Source organism: Alexandromys fortis, unplaced genomic scaffold (assembly GCF_014885135.2).
Source record: "Alexandromys fortis isolate MF-2015 unplaced genomic scaffold, M_Fortis_MF-2015_v1.1 scaffold_0, whole genome shotgun sequence".
Taxonomy (NCBI): Eukaryota; Metazoa; Chordata; class Mammalia; order Rodentia; family Cricetidae; genus Alexandromys; species Alexandromys fortis.
In genome coordinates, this window is record NW_026067949.1 from 8,599,020 (window position 1) to 8,622,705 (window position 23,686).

The following is a 23,686-nucleotide window of genomic DNA, read 5'->3' on the forward strand; positions in this document are numbered from 1 at the left end:
TTCAGGCGTCTGTACTGGCCTGTCCTTGAGGTCCTGACAGGATACGCCCTCAGCTGTCGTCACTAGGAACACCTGCGCACTGCTAAGTTCCCTGTTAAAAGGTGGGCCTTTCCCACCTCCTATCTCTTCCTTTCTCTCTCTTTCTGCCTGTCTTTCTCTCTCTTCTACTGCTCCTTTCCCCAAAGGCTGGTCTCCCCTCTCCCCTTCCCCATTCACTTTGTTCCAATAAAAAACCTGTCCACCTGAGCTCTGTCGCTTGGCATCTTTCTCTCTCTCTCTCTCTTTTTTTAATCACAAGTAGCCTTTGAGGTTTTTATTTTTAGACTTGGGATAACCATTTAGAAAGTGTCTCAGACTGTTCAAACTGCTTTTGAAAAGGTACCATAAACTGGGTAGTTTACAAATGTAAGATTTATTTCTCATCATTTCCCCCTCATTATCAGGCTAAGACGTCTAAAATTAAGGCAACAGTCAATAGATTCAGTGTTGGGTGATGCCTTTCTTTTTTCGTTCCTAGACGGTGCCATTTCACAACATCCTTACATGGGGGAAAAGGTGAGCAGTCGCTCCCAGAAATCCTATTGATGGTAGCCGGCCGCTGTGTATTAAACATTTCCCCAGGATCTCAATTCCTTATATCATCACTTTGGAGGTTTTCAAAAGCCCACAGCTGGCCCTGTGTGACCCCTCCCCAACACCCCGTGGATAAGGATGTAGCTCTATAGCTAAGGCAGGAGTGTGGGAGGACAGTAAATGTTCCTGAGACGCTACGAGAAAAGCACATAGATGGGGAGAGATGTACTGGAGAACTAGAGAGAATCAGAGTCTCTTCTCTGAAAACAAGAACTTAAACTTCCTTTAAGGTCTCCCAGGGGCTCCTTTACCACCAAAATTGTTACCAGATCTCTTCCAGGACATTAACCCTCAGAACCGCAACTCGTTGCCCGGCAACCTTCCTAACGCTTCTGTGGTCTCCCTATGATTGGCTCAGAACGGGCACCGCGCATGACGTCACTGCGCAGCGCCGGAAGTGTCTGCTCCCCGAAGTGGGATTCCCGGGCCAAGGCTGCCGACTCCGGAGCCGCTGGCTTTGGGCGGAGAGCCGGACTGAAGCCCCACCTGGGGCGGCGGGAGCGCGGGAAAGACGGGACCGGCGGTAGGCGCGGGCCACAGGGCGGGGTCTCGGCGTGGCGACCTTCCAGGTTGGCGTCCCGTTGCTAGGGCCGCCAGAGGAACTTGGCTTAGAGTATTCTAACTGGAGTCTATTCGCTGTGTCTCCCTATTTTCATTTTTTTTTTCTTACAGCGGTGTCTACACACTTCCTCCTTTTCAACTTCAACAACATCCTAGAGCTAAATTAGGTGCTTGCAAATGGGTGGATTTGGTGATGGGATATTCGTGCAGATGGAAAGCAGCTTTTACTTCTTGATGAAGAAGGGAGTGGGGTCTTCCGTTTTGGAGTTTGAAGGACCTTTGCAGATGGAACGCAGCTTCTTTAGCAGAGCGCCTTTTGAACTTTTTTTTTTTTTTTAATTTTCTAGATTTCTAATTAGAGAGTAGAAGAAAGGTGACAGACGATTAGTGTAGTGGTCTTAAACTGGGGGAGGTGGGTACTGAAATCTGGTATTTGTAAAACAAAGAAGGTGTGGTTTCCTAGCCTTACAGGTACCACCAGTCCCTTTTAGATAGCTGCCCAAAGAAACCTAGGGGATTTGTATCCTTTTTGTTGTTTCTCCTTCTGCCATTGTGACCTAATGCAGGCATTCCACAGTTAGTGCGTTTCTGTATTCTGATGTCCACTTAGAATTCTGAGACAGAAACGCGGGGAGTCTTGGATAGTATTTATACAAAGCGTTTTCACGTCTTCATATTGTCTTATCACTACCTCTTTACCACGCACCTAAAGTCATTTGAAGAAAAAGCAGTCTAAAGGCTAAGAAAGCGTTTTCTTTCACAGACAACGTGAGTCCGAGCTTGTCAGTGGTGTTCTTCGAGGTGGACATTTTTTTTCGGTGGTGGCGCATGCCTTTAATCCCAGCACTTGGGAGGCAGAGGCAGGCGGATCTCTGTGAGTTCGAGGCCAGCGTGGTCTACAAGAGCTAGTTCCAGGACAGGCTCCAAAACCACAGAAACCCTGTCTCGAAAAACCAAAAAATAAATAAATAAAAAAACAGGCATATTTACTTTGCCCTTTTAAAATAAAGAGTAATACCTTTAGCAACAAAATATTTTTTTAAATATTTGTGTATTTATGTACATGAGTTCTGTCATATACATCATAAACTCTTTTGTCATATTCGTATACTTCTGTATGCCAGAGAAAGAGATCGGATTTCATTATAGGTAGTTGTTAGCCACCATGTGGTTGCTGGAAATTGAACACAGGACCCCTGGAAGAGCAGCCCCTGCTCTTAACTACTGAGTCATCTCTGTCTAGCCTTTTCATCCAGTAAGGCTTCCCCCAGCAGCTAATGGGAACATATCCAGAGACCCACAACCAAGCATTAGGGGTGCTCTGGGAGCCCAACAAAGAGTCAGGGAAAGGATTGTAGGAGCCAGAGGGACACCAGGGGAACGTGGTCCCCAGAATCAGCTAAGCAGAGCTCATAAGGGCTGACAGAGACTGAAGCAGCAATCACACTAGGGTCTACGCATGTTTGTTGTTGTTTAGCTTTAGGTTTTTGTGGAACTCCAAAAAGTGGGAGAGGTGGTGTCTCTGACTCTTTTGCCCGTTCTTGGGACCCTTTCCTTCCTACTGGGTTGCCTCATCAGCCTTTATGTGAGACTTTATATGTAGTCTTATTACATCTTTGTATGCCATGTTTGGTTGATATCCCTGGAAGGCCTGCTCTTTTCTGATGGGAAACAGAGGAGCAGTGGATGTGAGGAAAGTGGAGGTGGGGGTGGGGGTGGTTCAGAACCAGTAGTAAGGAGGGGAGACCATGGTTGGGGTGCATTATGAGAGAAGAATGAATAAAAAAGCAAAAATACCTTAAAAATAATTACTTTTGCTGGGCATGTTGTTACCTGCCTTTAAGCATTCCCAGAATTCCAGAAATGTAGGCAGGGAAACTTCTTAGTTCAAGGCCAACCTGGTTTACTAGGAAGTTCCAGGCCACCCAGGACTATATAATGAGACCCTGTCTAAAAGTCAAACAAACCAAAGGATTATTTTGTAAAGATCCTAGGGACTTGCAGACCCCAAACCTAGTAGAATCTATGGACTCCAAGTTCAGTGAGAGAGCCCAGTTCACAAAATGGCGAAGAGCAATAGCAGAAGATACCCATGTCAACCTCTGTCCTCCACGACACACCTACTTGCACATATTAACCTGCATATGTTACACACACGTGACACAGACTACACTGAATAACTAAACACTATTTTCTAGACTTTGAAAGCTTTTCAAATGAAGGGATTTGTTAGCTTTTAAACTCATTTAAATTAGAAAGTAGGGCAGAGAAGATGGTAAAGAATCTGGTCACCTGCAGTCGTCTGAGAACTCCAGTGCTTGTGGTGGTCTGTCTGTCATCTCAGCACGTGTGGGACACAGACAGGGAATCTCTGGCCCAGGCTCACTAGCCACACTAGCCCATAAGGGAAACTCTGGGCTCAGTGAAAGAAAAACCGTGCCTCAGTGTATAAGATGGAGCACTATGGAAAAAGGGTGATAACCTTGGGCCTCCACACCCGCATCTGTTTGTAACTGTTCATTTTGGTCTTGTGTGTATGGCAGATCAACAGATTCTGAAATTGGTTCATTTCATTGCAGGGGTGAAAGGGAAGCCATGCAGAAATCCGAGTGCCCTGGAGGTGTGCAGTTGAGAAACAGAACAACTGGTATAGAGCTTTGCTTTTTCAAAGGGAGAGGCCGTGCTTGATAATGATGATACATTCTCTGTTCTGTGTGGATACCAGATAGCTTCTCTCGCATATTTGTCTTTTGTACTGATCTAATTTTTCCCCCAGGTAATTATGATCAAAGGACATCCTCAAGTGCACAAATAAAACACAGGACCACAGTTCAGCGGAGCAAATCCTCCTCATTAGCTAGTTCTCCTGAGGCTGCAAGAAGGGTTCATCCACGGCCAAGTGACAAACTCAACCCTAAAACAATTAACCCCGTGAGTACAGATTCCTCAGGCAGTACATTTTCACAAGGAATAGGCTCTTATCGGATTATAGTTTAACCATTCAAGAAACAGGCCTTTAGCTGATTGCAGTTTGACTCTTCTGAATGCTCTCATGGAGTTCCTTTCTGCTAGTTTTGAGCTAGCTATGTTAATTTTGTTATGCACTGAACCGTATGTCGGCTTTTAAACTTTCTGTCCTGCTTCCTAATGTCAGCGAACTAGCTTGCATTCGGTTGCTATGGGATTGATTATTCTTGTGCTTCTGTATTCACCTAGAACTCTTAACTATTCCTTTATGATCTACAAATTTGGTCCACCAGAAATCAGGATAGAATCCTCTGTTTAACAGAGGTATACAGTCAGTTTGGAGAAGTTACCCTGATTCTCTGACCTCTACATATCTATACTCGACTGAACAGCATGCAGGACAGACAAAGCTGGCTAAAAGTTAGTGGACAGACACTCTCTGTCCTTTGCACCACTTCTATAATCCAGGAGATGCATTCAGATATTTGTTTGTATGACTTGTTCCTCATCTTTGGCTCTACCAATCCCTTGTGGCATAGAAGTGTAAAGCCAGTTTGAACATTCCCTGATCTGTACACATTTGTGCGTGGCTGATAGACATGCGGAACATACAGTAATGGGTAGCCAATTCCTACTCCCTTTATCCTTAATTCCTGAATTCTTTATTCAGCCCTAACCTTGAGACTCAGACTGACAGGGGAAGTGGAAAGATATTTTGCTCTGTGTATGGTTCCAGCCACCTGCAAAGCTTTGAGCCAAACTAGAGGTTGACAGAAAGATAACTCTACATCTTGGTTGTGTGTGTGGTCTTTTGTTTTTTCAATCATGTGTCTGAGCAGGGATGTACACAAAATAACATACTGGGGGTTTGGAAGTCAGGTTTTAAATTTTTTTGTTTTTGCCTCTGATCTCTATAGGATTAAAATTGAAGGTATCAATAAATGGAGTCAGTGGTGATCTTTCTGTGTTTTAATTTCAGTTTGGTGAACAGTCACGAGCTCCCTCTGCATTTGCAGCTATCTACTCGAAAGGAGGTATTCCTTGCAGGTAAAATCAATACGATGCATAGCTGACTGTGTGGTTCAAAATAATTGCTTGAGATCAATATATTATTTAGTTTAACTTTGTTGAAAATGTATTTACTAGTGAGATTTAAATCAAGGTGACATTACCTTGACTGTTGAATTGGTATCGATCCCTGGACATTGTTGATTAAAAAAGAAACACACCTCAACCCCAATATGTAATTACTAAGATCTGTAGTAGAACGCCAAATAATTTCAGAAATTAAATTGACCTGAGTGTACACTTTTGGTACAACTAATTTAAGCATTCATAGGCTTCTGCAAATTCCGAATCAATAGGCCCTACCTTGATGGTAATATAATCATTGACAGTACAGTGGAATATTATTTTTTAGTAAGGTATATATGACTATTTTTGCTTTTTTTTAGATAAATTCTTGATTCCCCTTTTCATAGAATATTTTGTTTTATCCTGTTCTTCATGGTAGAATTTTTTTTATTGTCATAGAAAATATAAGTACAACATAAATGTTTATGTTTGATTCTGGATTTTCAAAACTGCATTTTTTAAAAATTTATCTTCAAATTTGGAGTGAAACATAAGCTGAAGAAGCTCCCTCCCTATCTCCCGAGACAGGGTTTCTCTATGTAACTGCCCTGGCTATCCTGGAACTCACTCTGTAGACCAGGCTGGCCTTTAACTCAGCGTTTCACCTGCCTCTGCCTCCCAAGTGCTGAGATTAAAGGTGTGTGCCACAACCGCCTGACTAAAGAAGCATTCTTGACTTTATTATTACATTTTATGCTTAGATTCTATTTTGAAGGGTTAGGGATGTAGCTCAGTTGACAGAGTGCCTCCCACCATTCCTAAAGTCCTGAGTTCCAACTCCTTAGACTCCATAAACTTGTCATGGTCCTCTCTACCTGTAATCCCAGTACTGGCATGGGGAAGCAGGAGGAAGTTCACTCACGGCTGCATAGTGGACTTGAGGTCAGCCTACTCTACATGAGAAGCTGTCTTACACACATTGAGAAGGAAGCTTTGTTTTATTTTAAACTCTGGAGCTTCTTGAGTGCTTTTCCCTAGAGTGGTTGAAATTTGCTGAAAATGTAAAAACTTATTTCTTGCTGAGGCTATTGTCAGTGTAACAGTGAAGAAGTCAGGCCAGAGAGCTGAGTGAAACCAAGATGTCTGGGAGTGACCAGTGGTCGGCTCACAGCGTGACGGTAGTGTTTGGGAGTGACCGATGGTCAGTTCACAGCATGACGATAGTGTTTGGGAGTGACCAGTGGTCGGCTCTCAGTGTGACAGTAGTGCCGTATTGTAAACTCATCAGTTACGGTTCAAGAGTTGCTTTGGGGAACAGTGAGAGGCCTTAATTCAGGACCTCTTGTAACCTTAAAGGGGACCATTTCATCTTCCTGTTTGTAGATTTTTCTCTTTAAGAAGGAGTAAAATGGATTTGCCTCCATATTATTAGTGAGTGTTATCAGTGTTAGGTTAAGAAAATGTTCTCCATGAGCCTCACCTTTTCTCATTACTACCGGTTTTCGTTTTCAGTAGCTTACCTACTTGTTTTAATTGTGTATGAGAGAGATCCGTGCAACATGTATATCAAGATTCTGAGAGAGTGACATGCTTAAGTATAAATAAAAATATGCATAAAAAGGTTTACAATACACAATTACTAAAGAGCTTTAGAGATAATGTGGGAAAATGAAGGATTGCTTATTTGCTTTACTTTGTCCATGTCCTTACGAGTATGGTATACACTCCTGTATATCACAAAGTAATTCTACTGCGACTGTTCTGGCAAGAATACTGTGTTATAAGCTCCCTATCTATAAATGCTTGCGGGGGTTCCTGTTACAGTTTCTGACTTTTGTATTTTAGATTGGTACATGGCTCAGTAAAACACAGATTACAATGGGAATGCCCGCCTGAAATTCTTCCATTTGACCCGCTTCTAATTACTTTAGCTGAGGTAAAATATTCTAGCTCTCCTGAGTGCTAATAGAAAAAATAATTTTGGAATTTCATTGTTACTTCGTAGCTTATAAGTACATCTCACTGTATACTTTTAAAATAAATATCAAGCAAGAGACACTAAAGTGTTGGACTCTAGGCAAGTTATTGTGATTGTTATGTACATATGTGCATATATACAGGACATTTTATATACACACACATATTTATGTAAAATGAATGGTTTGAGCAGTCTTATAAAAATGAAGTTCTAACAGGGATTTATGAATAAATGAAGTGGATGGTATGTCGTACTTAGTTCTTTTTTAGACAGAAGTCTTTTATATACAATAACAGACCATGGTTTAGACTAATCAAACCTCGTGATACATTACATAGTACAAATGATTAAAGTCCCCAAAGTGCTTTAATTTGTAAAGTCATCCGTCTAAAGTGTTTGTTTGTTGTGTGCCTGTGCCATGGGAGCCAGAGGACTTCATGGAGTGTCTTCCTTACACCGGAAGGGGTCAGGGAGTGAACTCAGGTTCAGGCTTAGTTGGAACTGCCTTTACCTGCCAAGCTACCTCAGTGGCCGAGACCAGTCCTGTATATACCTGTGGTCCAACACCAGGTCATGTATGTCTGAACTGGAAGCAGTTTCCTTTTTTCTTCTACCTAGTAGTGGGGAAGGAATACAGACAGACCACTGTTGAGATCCATTTCAGCTTTGACTTTTGATTCTCCATCTTGAAAATGAGTAAGAGCCAGGTACTGTCAGCACAGGTACTGAAATTCTTGGGTAATGATTTACCATATTGGTGATTTTTTTTTTTTTTTAGAAAATATGGTAGGACAGCGGGAAGGGGACATTTGACCACTGTTTGGAAGCAGATACTCAGGCCAAATTGACAAAATATTGGTAATTGGCATTGGTGCCATGACTTTGCAGCTGGTTACTTAAACCTGTGCCACAGATAGATCCAAGAGCATTGCTCTTCCTTTCCTCTTTGCTTTGTTTGATCTTTTTCAAAAATCAGATGGTCATTTTTTGTCCTGTAGTAATGACTGGTAAGTCATGAGTGCAGACCATCCTTTTCTACGGCAGCTGGGAGGAAAGGCACTCACGATAAGCAGTGCTGTGTACAGGTTGTATTTTCAGATTGTGCCCCACTGTGAACAGTTAGATAGTCCTGACACTATCCCAGCCAATGCAGGATCTCCCTTCTAAATATCTTAGTGTATTTAAATGAGAAAGAGAGCCCTTGTATTAACTGCTCACACTGGGGCTCCAGAACAGAACAGGCACTGTGCATCTTCCTGTGCTTCAGTGTTTCCTAGGAAGCAGTGGTCCTGTGTTTGATTGCTGCCATATCTTCTCCCATCAGCTTTTCCTTTCCCTCCACCTCTCCTCCACTTACCTGTCCTTAGTGTTCCTTTTTTATCGCCTTAGTTTTTTTGTCCCTTTTTGTTACTCTGTTGTTTTTCATTTTCTTGTTCTTTTTTCTCATTCCATGTGAGGATAGAGACTTCTGTGTCTTGTATCTTACATGATTTCTTGGTATAATTCAAACAATAATTGCTGAAATTGCTTACTGTGTTAGAAAGGCATTAAGCAAACATGTCAGAAGCATTGAGGTTTTGTTGGCTGTTAATATAATCAAAAGGTAGGAATCACATTTCTTCATTTGTATTGTCTTTGGCAGGGTCTGAGGGAGACGAAGCATCCTTATACCTTTGTGTCCAAGGAGGGCTTTAGGGAATTACTTCTGGTCAAGGGTGCTTCTGAAAAAGCTGTACCATTGCTACCTAGACTGAGCCCTGTGCTGAAGGCAGCTCTGGTAAGTCATTTACTAAGCTGGACTTCATTATGCCCAGTCACATGATACGGATGAAAACTCTGATCCAAGAGAACACAGGCTGTTCCTCCCCTCCCCCATATTGCATGCGAATCAGTGCTTTACCTGTGGGTGCAATGTCAGCCCACTGTACTCAGAGCCGTGTAGTTATTCACTTAACCCCTTTAGAGGGTGTCTCAGGGTCCTGGGAAGGAAGGGAAGCTTTTGGGCGATGAGAGACGAAAAGCACAGATTACTCTATGCTCTGTGTGCCAGATGAGTCTTAGTGAGTGCTCTTAGCTGATGGAAGCTGCTCTACCTTGGATACAGTGCATTAAAGCTTTCTCCCAAACTCTCTTTGTTGAGCGATTTCTAGGATTAAATGCTTCATCCCACTCCCCCTCCACTTCCCCCCACCCCGCCTACTTTCTCCTAACCTGTCTTCCCTTTCATTTATCCTCATTCTGTCCCTTCACCTTTATTCCCCCTTGAAGCCAAGGAGCATCTCATTCAGATATAAATGCATGAATTCTGCTGGAAACTTCTGAAAGCAGAAAGTGGAACGATACACAAAGGGCCATGGGAAAGATCCAAAAGAAAGAACCCAGGGAGTCTTTCTGAGGGTTGTGTTGGCTTCAGTTCTTCCTGTTAACTGACCCAACAGGTCCATCCCGATGATGAAGTGTTTGAGAGAGGACTGAGCGCACTCGTACAGCTAAGTGCAGTCGTTGGCCCATCTCTGAATGGCCATCTGAAACTCCTGCTTACAAGTGTGAGTACTGCAGAGCCGGCTAGCTGTGCACATGCCCACAACCGCAGTCAGCCGCTCACCTAGGCCTAGCTCAAATCCACAAAAGGATGTTTTCTTGTCTTTGTGATAGCATCCCTGGCAGAAACAACAGAATCATGGGAAAGGTTTGTTTGCTGTCAAAGTCTCCTAGTTGTCAGTCCTTCATGGCGGGAAGGAGGTGGTAGCGTGGACCAGGCCACTTAGGGCAGGAAACATGATGGGCACATAGGAGGGGCTCAGGGTTCCAGTAACCTTTCTCTCAGACTCAGCCCCACCTCCCACTTCTCAGTAATACCCACATGAAGGGTCCAACAAGGAAAAGTTCACTCCTTAGCTAGAGCCTCATGAGTCTCTCTGGAGAAACCCTCCCCTGAAGACAAACCAAAGCCTTGTTTTATTTACCTGGGTGTTTCTCTATCCAGTCACTATGACAGGCAGTGTTAATTTTACCCTAACCAGCAAGTGCGGATTAGACTAAGTAGCTCACAGAATAGTTTAAGTAGATAGTACCTCTCCAATATTTTCTAATGAATTAAGCTTACACAGCTGGATTTACGTTTATAATAAAAAGTGCTTTGTTGAATGTTTTTACAATGCTGACCTGAGAGCATGGCTTGTTTTAGCTGAAATGTCTAGGTGTTGCTCTCAGAAATGTATTTTATGGGAACACTGGTATTTCCCGACTCCCTCCATAGCACTGTCTCTGCTAGTGCCTGCGATTCTGTCCTCCTGCACATATGCTGTCCTTCGTAAACTGAATTCTGTGTTTCCAGCTAGGGCCTGTTTAGAGCTTAACCAGAGATCAGTAAACGTTCTTGTGGTTTCTAGTGTGATTCCTCCATTAGTCACTGTTACTTTTCAACGCTTCCCCTATTGTTGGGTAACATTTGCTCTGAAGGCGTAACTTTCTGTCACAGTTCTCAGTATGGGCTTACATGTGACAAAATGGGAAAGGGTGTTATGCTTTTGAAAACTTAATTTTTATGTGAGTACACATGTAGTTATGTGTCAGTTCAAAAGCATATGCATGTCTACGTATGCACGTGTGCATACACGTGAAGTGTGAAATGTACAGAACCATCTCAGGTGTCATCTTCAGACATACCACCCACCTGTTTTACCATAGGTCTCCTATTTACTGGAGCTCACCAAGTAGGCTACATTATTCAGGCAATGAGTCCGAAGGAACTTTTTGCTTTCTGCATCCCCAGTGCTGGAATTACAAACTTAAGCCACCATACCCAACTACTTATGTGCTTCTCGGGAACTGAAGTCAGTTCCCCAGCCCCAGAAATTGTGTCATTATAGCAGATGTCATAGGATAGGTAGTGCCTGAAATATCATAAATTCTACCTTTCACCAATTCACATATTGCTATAAGTACATTTTAGTGAAATGTTTATTAAAACATACTTTGTATTCTTAATTTAAGACGTCCTAAAAATAATTTGTGCTTATGGCAAACTTTCTTTTTATTTTGGAATTTCCTCTTTCCCCAACCTTCAAAAGCTTTCCAAGAGGCTAACGGACAAAAAATTCAAAGAACCCATCACCAGTGCCTTGCAGAAGCTGGAGCAGCATGGTGGGAGTGTAAGTAGAATGCCGCACCCGTACCCACACATTGTTTCTGTGCATTGTACTTGTGCTGTGCCTGTACCCACACATTGTTTCTGTGCATTGTACTTGTGCTGTGCCTGTACCCACACATTGTTTCTGTGCATTCATTGTACATGCAGGTCTGTTCAGAGGTTCAGTGTGTGGTTAGTTTATGTTAACTCATTACAGCTGCAAGGATAAATGTGAAAACGTCTAGTTTTCATCTTTTAGACTAAAATTTTCTGTTTTGTTGGGGTGGTATAATTTTTAAGATGGTTTCGGCAGAAGCAGCCCTGGGTAAATAAAGGCCTGTGTATGTCTGTGGTGGTCTTGGGGTCTTGGCAGTGTACTCTTACTAGGTTTTCTCTCTAATCTAGTTTAATGTTTTGTTTTGATGTATGAAAAGGTCAAAGGATGACTAACCTAGCCCAATTCTCAAAAATGCTTTTTAAAAATTGCATATTTGTTTATTTCTGGACTTGGCTGTACTACAGAGAAATCCCAGGTCCTTATGTGTGCTATCCAGGTGCTTCATGAGCTCCCCACACTCCTGGTTCTCCATTCTCTTTCAATCTGCCTTGTTTCCTTACTCTGAGTTTTAGACTCTCCCTGTACGTGGAAATGCCACTTCCACAGCAGTGCAGCCTGTACACATTCTTCAGGAGTAGCTCTGCCAGGCGGTGGTAGCACACGCCTTTATTCCCCACACGTGGGAAGCAGAGGCAGGTGGAGCTCAGTGAGTTCAAAGCCAGCCTGGTCTATAAAATGAGTTCAGGACAACCAGAATAGTTACACAGAGAAACCCCTCCCCCCTTTTTTTAGTGTTGATCTGATTTTTTTCTCCCAACTTTTCAAGAGGAAGAATATGGACAATTCATTATTATATGATATCAGCAAAATGAATTATATTCTTGTAATTTCAAAGAAATATTCAGGTAGTTAGCTTAATAATATAGAACTTTCATTTTCCATATTTTCTAAATAATTAATTAGAAGAAAATGTATATGATTCTGTACAGTGTTTTGCTGGCCATGCCTTAATCAGCTAATTCTGCTAATTTTAATAATCTTTGAATTGAATATATTGTTTTTGTGATGAGCACTTCATTTATGCAAAGGAACTAAGCCTCAAAAGGGTTGTTAGAAAATGCATTTGTGTGTGTGTGTTTGATTTTAAGTAGGAGATTCGTGTTCAGGCACCGAAGACTTGTAGAACCAGCCCCTCCCTAGCCAGACCATTTGTCTCCATTTTTGATGAAGTACTTACTTATCTATTCCCTTGATACTCAAAATCTCATTCCCAGATGTATTGCCCTTTTCTCCCTGTAAAATCCAAGTGAATGGATGGTGATTTTTAGTCCATAACTCTCTCTAGTGTTTGTCTGCCTCCAGGAGACCTTTTGAGGGAATGGGTCAGGCAAAAGGGAAAGAACCATCATGGGACTTTTGTGGATGTCTGTGTTGGATTGGGAAAGTAGTTGTATTACAATGTGATGTATTTCAGAAGCCCAACATTGTTACTTGGAGCTCAACTGCAGAGGTTGTGGCCAATCCAAGGTTCTAGAGAGAGAGGGTGCCTTTGTTGTTACTCAATTTTATTAGCTTTAGACATTGCTAATACTAAGTTTACAGAGAAGGAGGGTTTGTGGTTACAAGGTATCTTAAATATTACACAGTCCTCTTTACTGTTCCTTGTGTGTCCTACATTGTATTTTAATAATAATTGCTGTCATTGCTAAAGAAAGCTTTCTAGGGGCTAGAGAAATGGTTTAGCAGGTAGCAGCACTTACTGCTTTTGCAGACAACCTGGGTTCAGTTCTCTGCACCTTCGTGGTGATTCACAACCACCTGTACCTCCAGTTCCAAGGAGACAATGGGACCATGAACCTCATATATGAGCTAGCTTTTTGAAATGTATTTCCTATGGTAGGATGCCTTGCTCAGCCTTGATGCAGTGGGAATGAGTTTGGTCCTGCATCAACTTGATATGACATGCTTTGTTGACTCCCAAGGGAGTCCTTTCCTTTTCAGTGGAGGTAGGGGAGAAATAGGTGAGGTGGATAGAAGAGAGGTGGGAGGAGGGAAGGGAGAGGGAGGGGAAACTGTGGTTGGTATATAAAATAAACAAAATTTTAATAAAAATAAATTTATATATATATATATGTATATAAAGTTTCTTCATTTGTAATGAGCCTTTTAAAAAATTTTGGGGGTCTGGAGAGATGACCTGTTGGTTAATAATACTCCCTGCTCTTCCAGAGAACCCAGGGTTCATTCCCAGCACACACATGGTGGCTCAGTACGGTAGAAGATCCAAAGCCCACTTCTGGACTCCTCATACACTCCACACATGTGGTGCATGGACATATATTTAGGCAAAACACCCATACACTTTAAATAGAAATACATAAAATCTAAACAGATTAAAAAGCCAAGAATGCTTAGTATAGGAGTTTGCTCTTTCTTTTGACTGTTATGGATTATAATCATGTGAAGGCTTACCTACTGGGGAAATGGAAACATTTGTTACACCAGAAACACTTTCTTATAAGGAATCTTTGCCAGTCTTAAGATGAACACATTTACAAATGTAGGGTCTGGTTTTGTCCTCAGCAGCATGCTCACCTGACTTGGGTAAGGCAAATGCCCTGCCCTTCGTTTCTCTCTGGAGTTGTGAGAACTGTGTCAAGTTCTCTGCTAAGTCCTCACAAGCACTGGACTCTTGGTCTCCAGCAGAGCCTCACAGGTAGACTTTGCTGGTTTCCCCTGTGATCAGGATATTGGGTGTAGAGCAGTAATTAACCCCGGTGTGCGAGTGGCGTGCAGGGAAGATACATTTAAACACTACCCTGACTCTGCACTGCTTACGTGCTTGAAGGTTGTTAGCTGTTTTATTTCCCTCAGGAAAATGCTCTGTTCATTCTGTAATTTTGGTTGTGCCCTTTGTATTACTTTGTTTGAATCTTGGATTCTTAAGCAACACTTGTATAGTGCCTACCAGGGTAACTGTATTCTAATGACATTGCTTTCTTCTGTTCTCAGGGAAGTCTCATCGTCATCAAATCCAAGATCCCCACGTACTGCTCTGTCTGCTGTTGAATAAAGCCATGCCGCTTCCTCAGGCACTGGCAGAGGCTACAGTGACCCTCTCCTGAGTTCGGTTTACTCTGACTCCCAGTACCGTTCGTTGGCTAACTAGACTCGGAGGACCATGTCCAATCCAGAGGACTCATTGTGCAAGCTGTTTGTCAACACAAAGCACAGGTGCTAGTGGAAGGCAATTAAAATACTGGTGAAAAAGTTGAATTCTGTGAGAGTTCCTCATCTTGGTCATCTGTGTGAATTTATGGATCATATCTATGTGCATATTTTCCAATATATTTTTACTTACAGCCCTTCTAACACTTTAGAGCTGGGCACTTATTTTATATGTTGGTTTTGGCCATTTCCTGGTTTTTATATTTATCAAGAATGAAAAATTTAATTTAGAAAGTAAACATGTGTGACTTCCCTATTAGCTAGGATGTGCAAATATGTATTTTATAATGTGAAATGCTTGGGGGCATCTTTTCCTTCCTCAATATTCTAGTTTAGAAACCTTGTTTTAAATGTAAAAATTCTATTACAAGTATATTGTCTGTTACTACTTGTTAAAACTACCTAAACTTTAAGTGAATATTACTTTTACATTTTGTACCCTGAAAATACAGATGATGTACATATGCAGATATGCAGAAATTAAAATCTTAAAACTTACATGTATTCAGTGATACCATAGTACTTATTTGTGTTTCAGTTACTTTGTTTTTGAAAACATAATTTATGTATACAGCCCAGAGTTTCTCATGAGCTAGTAACTTCTAGATGATTCTTCAAGAGGAAGGAGTAGAGGAAGAGAAATAGAAAATGCGAGTGAGACTTTCAATCTGACTGGCAGGAAGAGAGGCTACAGGGACTTGGATAGTCAAACCAAATCTAAATCATGGCCACACGTTGCAAAACATTGGGATAGGCAGTCACTGTGTTATATGGTAGCAGCTACATGTCTTCTAAACACTGGATAGATGACACTGTCCCCTACGGACATCTGGTTGACCCCTCGGCAATTCTTTTTTCAGATCTGCACAGCTGTCAGTTGATCGAATGCAAGCAACTGCCATGTCCCCATATACAGACCTGCCCACCCTCGACCAGGGCCTTTGCTGCCTGATCCTGTGTCCTCTCTTTCCTTAGAGCTGTAGTACCTTGTCACATCCTCAGACCATGCCTACTCTAGCAGCTGCCGGACCTCAGTCTTGCCTTGGGTTTTCTCTGTAGGCAGCACTACCCAAAGAGAGTGGCAGTCTAGTTTGAATCCAGTAGTTGAACTTGCTAGAACATAAAGACCTATAGCAGACACGGTAGAGTAATAAACACTTTATTTTGCTTTTATTTTTCCATTTGAGATACAAAATGTGCACGTTGAGTTTACACAAACACGCGATGGCAGATTTCAGTGTACATGTACTGTACTACTCTTAATTCCTACACTGGTGCTAACAGGGCAGCTTTCAACATCCTATCTCTACACCAGAATAGATACCTGATTTATTGTCGCAGACAGTCGCAATTTTCTCCTCCTGTATCCTCTTGGTACTTGTGATATTTCTATGAAACAGGGAAGTGTCTCTATAGTACTGTTGTGGCAGCTCTACAGTTTGGCTTAAGATCACTGAAATGAATCTGAATCCTTTAAGCTCTATGATGTGCTAAATCATAATGCAATTCAGATGAACTGTTTAATGTTTGTATTTATTTTCTATACAGCCTTATGTGTAATTTCCAATATGATAGAATCACTGATGTTTTCAAAGAATATTTTACTTGATCTTTACTTCTGGTGACTTTGGGGCAGTCAAGGATTCTCTATCCCTGAATGGCTTATAATAAACATGCTGTGAGATCCTTAGGGTGTTTGGGGGTGGCTAGAATTGCCCTTTGCTGCTGTTTGGGTTACTTGCTAAGAAGCATGACTAGGTAGTAGAGGACAGACATCCGGACCCTTTGCAAATCTGTAAACATCCTTGGATTGTTTGACACTTTAAATTTCTACTTCATGACACAGTACAAAACAGTCTACATATAAGATCAAACAGGTCCAAAGTAACATGGATTATATAGAGCCTTGGCCTTAATATGGAAAAATTAATACATACTAAAATAATTTTGTTAGGTATATGCTAACATCTGACAATAAACTAAGTTTTTAGGTGTTCTTAAAAAATGCCAACTACATTAATGTCGTTAACATTAGCAGGTGGAGAAGCCATCGAAATTGGGACTGTGTTTTTGGTCTTTTTTTTAATAGCAATAATCTTTGTTTATTCTTCAGTGTTAGATATTTCGAATTAAATGGAAGTTCATTGGCTTTCTGGAAATTAAGTGCCGATGTAATTATTTTAGAAAACCATTTAAAATCCAGGACTGAATACGTACAAACGAGTAGGAAAACCCACTTGTGTTTTAAAATCACTGGCCTGTGAAAGCCTCAGGACCACGTGGCTAAGGATCAAAACTGTTCCAGATTCTGTGCCTCTTGAATAGCCTCAGAGGATGAAACGAGTTAGCACATTTCATGACCCCAGTGATGGTGCAGAGAAGATGCAGATTGGTAACTGGAAAACTTAAATCTTGGGGGGGGGGGTTGTTTTATATTAAATCAAAGCTGTTTGCATAATCTGCTTCAGTGTACAGCTGAGCAACCTATGCTAGAAGTGGTGGCTCCAACTTGTAAGTGTGTAGAGTCGTTCACATTGGCCTCTTGAGCGGAGGATGTGCTGACACGTTAGATCACGTTTTCAAAGAGCTGCATGGAGCGCATGATGTTTTCATCCTGTAAGGGAGAAAGACAAGGATTTCATCTGCAGGGTTTATAATGGAAAGTACTGCTGTACCCTTAACCATGGCCTATGACCTTTGTGCTGCTTTGTGTTGGCCAATATATCTCTTCTTCATTCTATACAAATAACTACAAGGCTTCATTTTATACTTTCTTGAATATGCCTTTAGATATTTTATGTCTTAACTTGGTAGTAGACCAGGGTATTTCTCAAATGATGTCAGGATGCAAACAGTGAATGTGATGGCTAAGGTTGGCTGTTAACGGCACATGGTATCTACTAAAGCAAGCTGCTGGGCAGGTCCCATGATATGTTTTCTGGACAGGATTACTTGGAGCAGGCAGACCTACCCTAAATTTGGGTGGCATCAGGACATAGAAAACAACTTTGCTTTTTGCCTGTTTGCTTTCACTCTTGCTGGCAAGTTGATGGATCCTGTTCTTGCAGTATCCCTTTGCTAGTATTAGAATTACCTTCTTCAGTGTTTCCACAGAGACTGAAGGTCAGCAGCTCTCCAGGAGTCTTTTAGGACTCCAGGGCCAGACTGAGACTGGACATGCAGCCTTGTGAACTGAAGAACTACAGATTCTCAGTCTCTACCAGTGCGAGATCGCCATCCTTAAATTACTATAAACCAATCTAATAACCTCACTCCCCTCCCCGTGTATGTGTGTGTGTGTGTGTGGTGAGCTTCAAGAGATTATCCCAGCGGAACAGATGGGAACTTTGGCATTTTAGGTAGATTGCAAGTCAAAGCACAGAAGGTATACAAATTTTCATCTTCCAGGACAGAGAACAATCAGTATGCTTACAGCCATTTTATCTCTTTAGCTGTCAGTTATTGCTAACTCTGTATTTCCTGTAGGAGTCTTTAAAACTGAATAGTTTCTGAGCAGCCAAGAAATGACTGGTTAGCAGAAACCATTGCACAGGGCATGGGTTCATCTTAGCCTGATTCTTAGAAATGAGCTCCAGTGACAGACTGGGCTCTGAGAGGACTTCAGGTGAGACACTTTCACAGTACACACTGCTGGAGAGCCGTTTGTATTGGTGTGTCACTGCTGGAGCACCGGTGCTTTCATTGCCTCGATGTTAGTTATGACACCACCAAGAGGTTTGATGGCACCACTTCAAATCTTTCCAAGATGTTGACTTTGAAAGGTGAGTTGAGAAACAGGCAGGCATCAGGAAAAGTTGAAAGGTGTGTGTGTGGGTGTGGGGGGGGACCACCAGCAAATGTGTCTCCATGTTTATTTATAATTATGGCCGTCCCCATGCATGAAGTTGAATCACTCTAGGTGAGCTAAGTCTAGATTTCCAGGGAGCACATAACTGTTAGATTTTTCTAAGAATTATTTCCTCTTTGTTTTTATAAGTGGGGACCATTATTGGGTTCAGCCAAAATGTTCCTTTTTGTCCATGTTTATTAAATCAGTTTATACTTTGCAGAAGACCTAAATTTGATCTCTGAAACTCAAACTGGGAAAGGAAAGAACTAACTCTTGCAAGCTGTCCTTTAGCCTTCAAATGTGTGTCATGGCATGTTCCTTCCTCATAACATATGTACACAGTCAGAAATTTAAAATAAAAAAGAAACCAAAGTCCAATTCAAGCTTCCATAGTTTATGGCACTGGATTTTTAATTCTATAAAGATACAATAAATAAATAATGTTTTAAATGAACTATGGAAAGAGTAAAGTTTTATGATCTGGGCTTCCCTTATCATAATATATACTGTGAATATATTTCATTATTATTGCTTAATAAAGAAGCTGCTTCAGCCTATAGCAGGGCAGAATATAGCCAGGCTGGAGGAGATATATAGAGAGAGTAGTCAAAGAGACACCATGTAGCTGCCAAAGAAGACAGATGCCCCAAAACCTTACTGGTAAACCACAAACCTCATGGTAAAACACAAACTAATAGGGATGTGTTTATTTAAGATGTAAGAGTTAGCTAATAAATCCTAAGCTATCCAAGCATTGTTGTAATTAATATAGTTTCTGTGTGATTATTCAGTTCTGGGCAGCTGGAAAACAAGCAGTCTCCGCCTATAGTTTTATTCTTTCATTATATGTGTATACATCTGCGTATAGGTATGTGAATACAAGCATACACATGCCTGCAGAGTCCAGAGGAGGGTCTCAGATTCCATGGCCCTGGACTTTCAGACCCTTGTGAGATTCCTGACTTTGATGATGGGAACCAAACTCTGGAACTCTAAAGGGAGCAGCAAGCACTCTTAACTACCGAGCCACCTCTCCAGCTTCTGAAGCAGTAATTTAAATCGATGTTTTTGATTTTTTTTTTCGAGACAGGGTTTCTTTGTGTAGCCTTATCTGTGCTGTAACTCTCTCTGTATACCAGGCTGGGTTTGAACTCTTAGAGATCTGCCTGCCTCTGCCTCCCGAATGCTGGGATTAAAGCCATGCACTACCACTGCATGACATCTATGTTTTTGTTTATCAGTAATGAGTAACCTCTAAAGGTTTCCAGAAACAAAGGGACGATGTGTGTGATTTTCACCTCAGGATAGGCAATCTATCAAGTTGGATGTGCACAGAAGCCTGTTTGTTTCCAGGTGAGAAGATTGTCTTGTTACTATGCTCAGCTTCTACAGTTGATTTCTGTTTTGCTTACTTCCCATTGGCTGTGCTCACTGTAGCTGACGCTAACAAAAGGGAGAGGTTTTGTTTTTCCTTACTTACTTTTTGGCAGCTTTCAATGAACTCATCTATGGTAACAACACCATCTTTATTTTTGTCCATCTTCTGTTGAGAAAGAAAAGAACAACGCATTGTATTGGATGGCCTTTTGATATTCTCCCCATACCCAATTGACCGACACAGATAAGAATGTAGTACACTGTGTTATGTGGGACAATTCCATGCTAGGAGGAGCTAGTCACTTCCTACAATGGCGGGGTCAAATCATCATAGGTTGTATCCTTTTCCACACAATGTGAAGCATGAATCATCTAAACTGATTTCTAAATAAGACAGAGTTCATGCAGTTTGTGGAAATGTAGAGCCTTGATATTTCCTTCTGTGAAATGGGAGAGTAGTACTGAGAATTTATTTTTAAGGTGATTGTGGGAACTGCATGGCAACAGTTATGAAACAGGAGAATGACTTAGTCAGGATAAAGTGGCTCTTCTGGAGTTACAATTTTCTTTAACAGTGAGTTCAAAAGCCCAAAATATGAAATTAAGATACTATGTGTCCTATTGTTCTGTCCCTGTGAATAAACATTTTCCTTTCCTTTTTGTCTCTTTGAATCAACATTCTTCATTTTTCTTTCTCATCAAGGTGCTTTGCAAGTATCTAGAAATCTATTCATAGCTGTCTTCCCTCCCGCCTTCCCTCGCTCTCACGTCCCCACCTGGAAAAATGTCTCCACATGCTGTCGGGGAGCGTCTTCCTTGAGGACAGGATATGTGCATTTCCCCATCATGTCATATATTGCTTTCATTATGTCCAGCATTTCCTGAAATGGAAAGGCACTCGTGTGAGGCTGCACACCAAAGTGAAGAAGCGCATCCAGATGCATTAGGAGATTGTGTTCTGTTCACTTGTTTCTTAAATTCTTTCTGAGGTGAATTTAGTTTGCCAGAAGCCAACAGACCCAAAGCAGTGGAATCTGAATGTAACAATCGACTGTGAGATTTCAGTTTTGCAATTAAGTAGATTCCCATGTATCTCATTTGGTTGGGGAAGGAATAGTCTGATTAATGTGTTTTCAAAAATACATAGACTTTGTTTTACTGGACTATTACACATTTATTGATTTCTATTTATAAGAAATATTTTGCATTTAAAACTAAAACTAAGTACTAATTATAAGTAATTAGTAAAGTCCCTGGAGACTCTTTTTTATCTTATCACTTTTTCCTAATTTTGCTTTAACTGAAGAAGTCACACAAATTCAAATATTTTGAATAGGAAGCACCTTAACATTTCATTAGCTTTTAAAGTAAAATCTATTTTTTGCCAGGTCATTTTAATCTTCTAAGACAAAAATAATATCTAGTTTCTTAAATATTTAGATTTATTATCTGACATGAAACCCATCTTAGACTCAGGAGATGATACAGTTCTATTCATATTTAACTTTGAGAGTATGTATTGCATGATAAAACAGTTTGCAAAAATAAAACTTTATAAGGTGTTTCTAACATAGATGGATAGTAAGATATAAGTAAACTGTAGGCAGAGTTGATGAGCTGTATTAAACCTAGAAAGGGATAGAACATTAGCACTGTGTTCAGTTCTCAGCCTTGCAGCAAACAAAAGAATGGTTCAAATAGGAAGAGCTAAAATTCTTCATGTCCTCTAGGTTCCTTAATGTTCATGAGGTACCTAGGCAGTGGATATTCATGCTATACCAAATCTGAAAGAAGTGCATCTACTCATGAAGTCTTAAATTTAGCACTCCTTGATGATACCTAATCTTTCTCTATGTATCCTTGGTGACTAACCAAGCAGTGGTGCCCTGTCACACAGAGTCTGTATCCCGTAAAGCATGTTCATGTCGCTGGTCTCGAGTACCTTATCTCAAATGGGACTGCTTGTTCAAGCCTTCACTCTGGGGAAGATAGCAATGCAGAGAGAAGTATAGGCCTTGTGACCCTTAAGTATGCCCAGGCTTCCAGCAGAATATTCTTTCAATCTTATTAGCATCCTACACAAAGGGTGACTACCTTCCCTCATCCCTTATCTTCTGTTGTTTTAAATCAGCAAACCATTTGAATTTGTGAATGCCACATTATTAGCATACCTCCAGTTCTTTTTGTTGAGGACAATGTCGTCCTGATTCACCCCCAAACAAGGGAAATACCTGACAGCCATTGGGTGGTATAGCTTTGGTGGCTGTTGATTCTCTGAAACCATTGGCCTCCAAACTGATATGAGATGACTTCTGCCACTCCCAAGGATCCTGACTTTCCCCCATGTTATCAACAGAAAAAAGAGAGTATAATATTGATGTGTTTTATGTTTTCTTTGGAGGTTTACTAAGAATGAGTCCTATCTGTTACATTTTTATTAGAATGTATCCCATTTCTACCAACATATCACAAAATAGTTTTGATTTCATAAAACATGACTTTTAAAGTAATCATTGAAATTGTCTAATACTCTGAAGTAAATCAAAACTATCTTAGAGGATACTTAAATTGGTGTGTCATCTCTTACTTCTTTAGTGATGTAGCCATCTTTGTTTATATCATACAAATTAAATGCCCAGTTGAGTTTTTCTTGCACTGTCCCCCGAAGCAAAATGGAAAGGCCTTTGATGAAATCCTAAAATGAAATTAAAATAGGATTTAGAATATGGTAAAATTCCCTCTTAAACGATCATAGCAAAATTAACAACCCTCTGGATTATGAACGTGTTTCCAGTGTATTTTTAGTCTTCAGTTCCTGAGAGTTCTTTGTAAGCATGAACTGTACTGTACCCTTTAACATTTTCATCTAATTAGCAACTGAGTTAAATTAACCATGGCACTGGAAATTATACCTTTATACGTGAGTACCTAGACAGCAGAGCATGCACACACACACACACACACATTCTTTAAAGAAGAAATAATATTCATGAGTAAGAAATGCAGGTTTTCCATAAGAAACAATCTGTACTCTTTAAGTAGAAGTCAAGTTATAATTGGTATTTGGAGAGTTGTGAAAAAAAAAAAATTGGAGCCACAGTGAATGGATTCAAACTAGCATCCTTTATCTCTAATTTCATATTCATAAAAATGAGAGCAATATCTCCCTCATAAAGATTTTACAATGATTGAAACGGTTAATATAACTTTAACAGTCCTTATAGAGGGCATTGACCATGAAGCTGTTTTTACTCTGGAATTTTTAGCGAATGTTTAAACGGATTTGTTTACAGGGAAAGGGATCCAGGTTAAACTGAGAAAATTCTCATGTATTTGTTGTTATATGAAGTAAATATTACAGTGTAATAAACTCTTGGAATGACAGTCTCCTGTTAGAAATGAAAAGGTGCGGGGAAATCCGGAGGTTACCCTTTGGGTGAACTTGAATTCTCTCTCCTATTCTGCATCCCATCATTTTACAGCTGTTTTCCGGTGCCAGTTTTTACATAGTGTTTTTCTTTCTTTGGTGGTACCTTTGGAGCTGTTAGCATACATACAGCTCACAAATTAAAATTTATGTAAGAAAGCTGGCGGAAAGTTCTCCCCTTCCCAAACCGAAATTAGTCATTTCTTTTTCAACAAATTTTTGTGACTATGTATATTTATTTATATGCATTCTCCTTTTCTTTAAATAAATGGTAGCTTAATATGCCATTCTGTACTTTATTTTGTTTCCAGTTGTTCACAATGAAATATTGAAAGAGAGTCCTTTTAACACAATGGGAACTCTTGTTGCTTGCCCTCTTAATAAAGGGGGTATTCCATTTG

The 23,686-nt window shown here is 40.7% G+C and overlaps 2 protein-coding genes across 5 annotated transcripts in view; one reads left to right on the forward strand and one right to left on the reverse strand.

Moving 5' to 3' along the window:
- The first annotated feature begins 1,031 nt into the window (after positions 1-1,031).
- On the forward strand, positions 1,032-15,129 carry Pacrgl (parkin coregulated like). Of its 2 annotated transcripts, XM_050150153.1 has the most exons (9): positions 1,032-1,156; positions 3,774-3,841; positions 3,971-4,125; positions 5,141-5,208; positions 7,081-7,171; positions 8,856-8,990; positions 9,652-9,759; positions 11,287-11,367; positions 14,416-15,129. In XM_050150153.1, the coding sequence occupies exons 2-9, from the start codon at positions 3,790-3,792 to the stop codon at positions 14,470-14,472; spliced, it is 747 nt and encodes a 248-aa protein (XP_050006110.1). In that variant the 5' UTR covers positions 1,032-1,156; positions 3,774-3,789; the 3' UTR covers positions 14,473-15,129. The 2 variants fall into 2 exon arrangements, with proteins under 2 accessions (XP_050006110.1, XP_050006111.1); XM_050150154.1 differs by lacking the exon at positions 9,652-9,759.
- Positions 15,130-15,784: 655 nt separating this feature from the next.
- Kcnip4 (potassium voltage-gated channel interacting protein 4) overlaps positions 15,785-23,686 on the reverse strand; it is a 1,036,530-nt gene continuing 1,028,628 nt past the window's right edge. For all 3 annotated transcript variants that reach the window (XM_050150152.1, XM_050150151.1, XM_050150150.1), the window contains 4 exons: positions 22,446-22,553; positions 20,635-20,739; positions 19,962-20,024; positions 15,785-17,245 (listed from right to left, as the gene is read on the reverse strand). In XM_050150152.1, the coding sequence (XP_050006109.1) occupies positions 17,198-17,245; positions 19,962-20,024; positions 20,635-20,739; positions 22,446-22,553 (324 nt within the window). In that variant the 3' untranslated portion in view covers positions 15,785-17,197. The remainder of the gene's footprint in view (positions 17,246-19,961; positions 20,025-20,634; positions 20,740-22,445; positions 22,554-23,686) is intronic.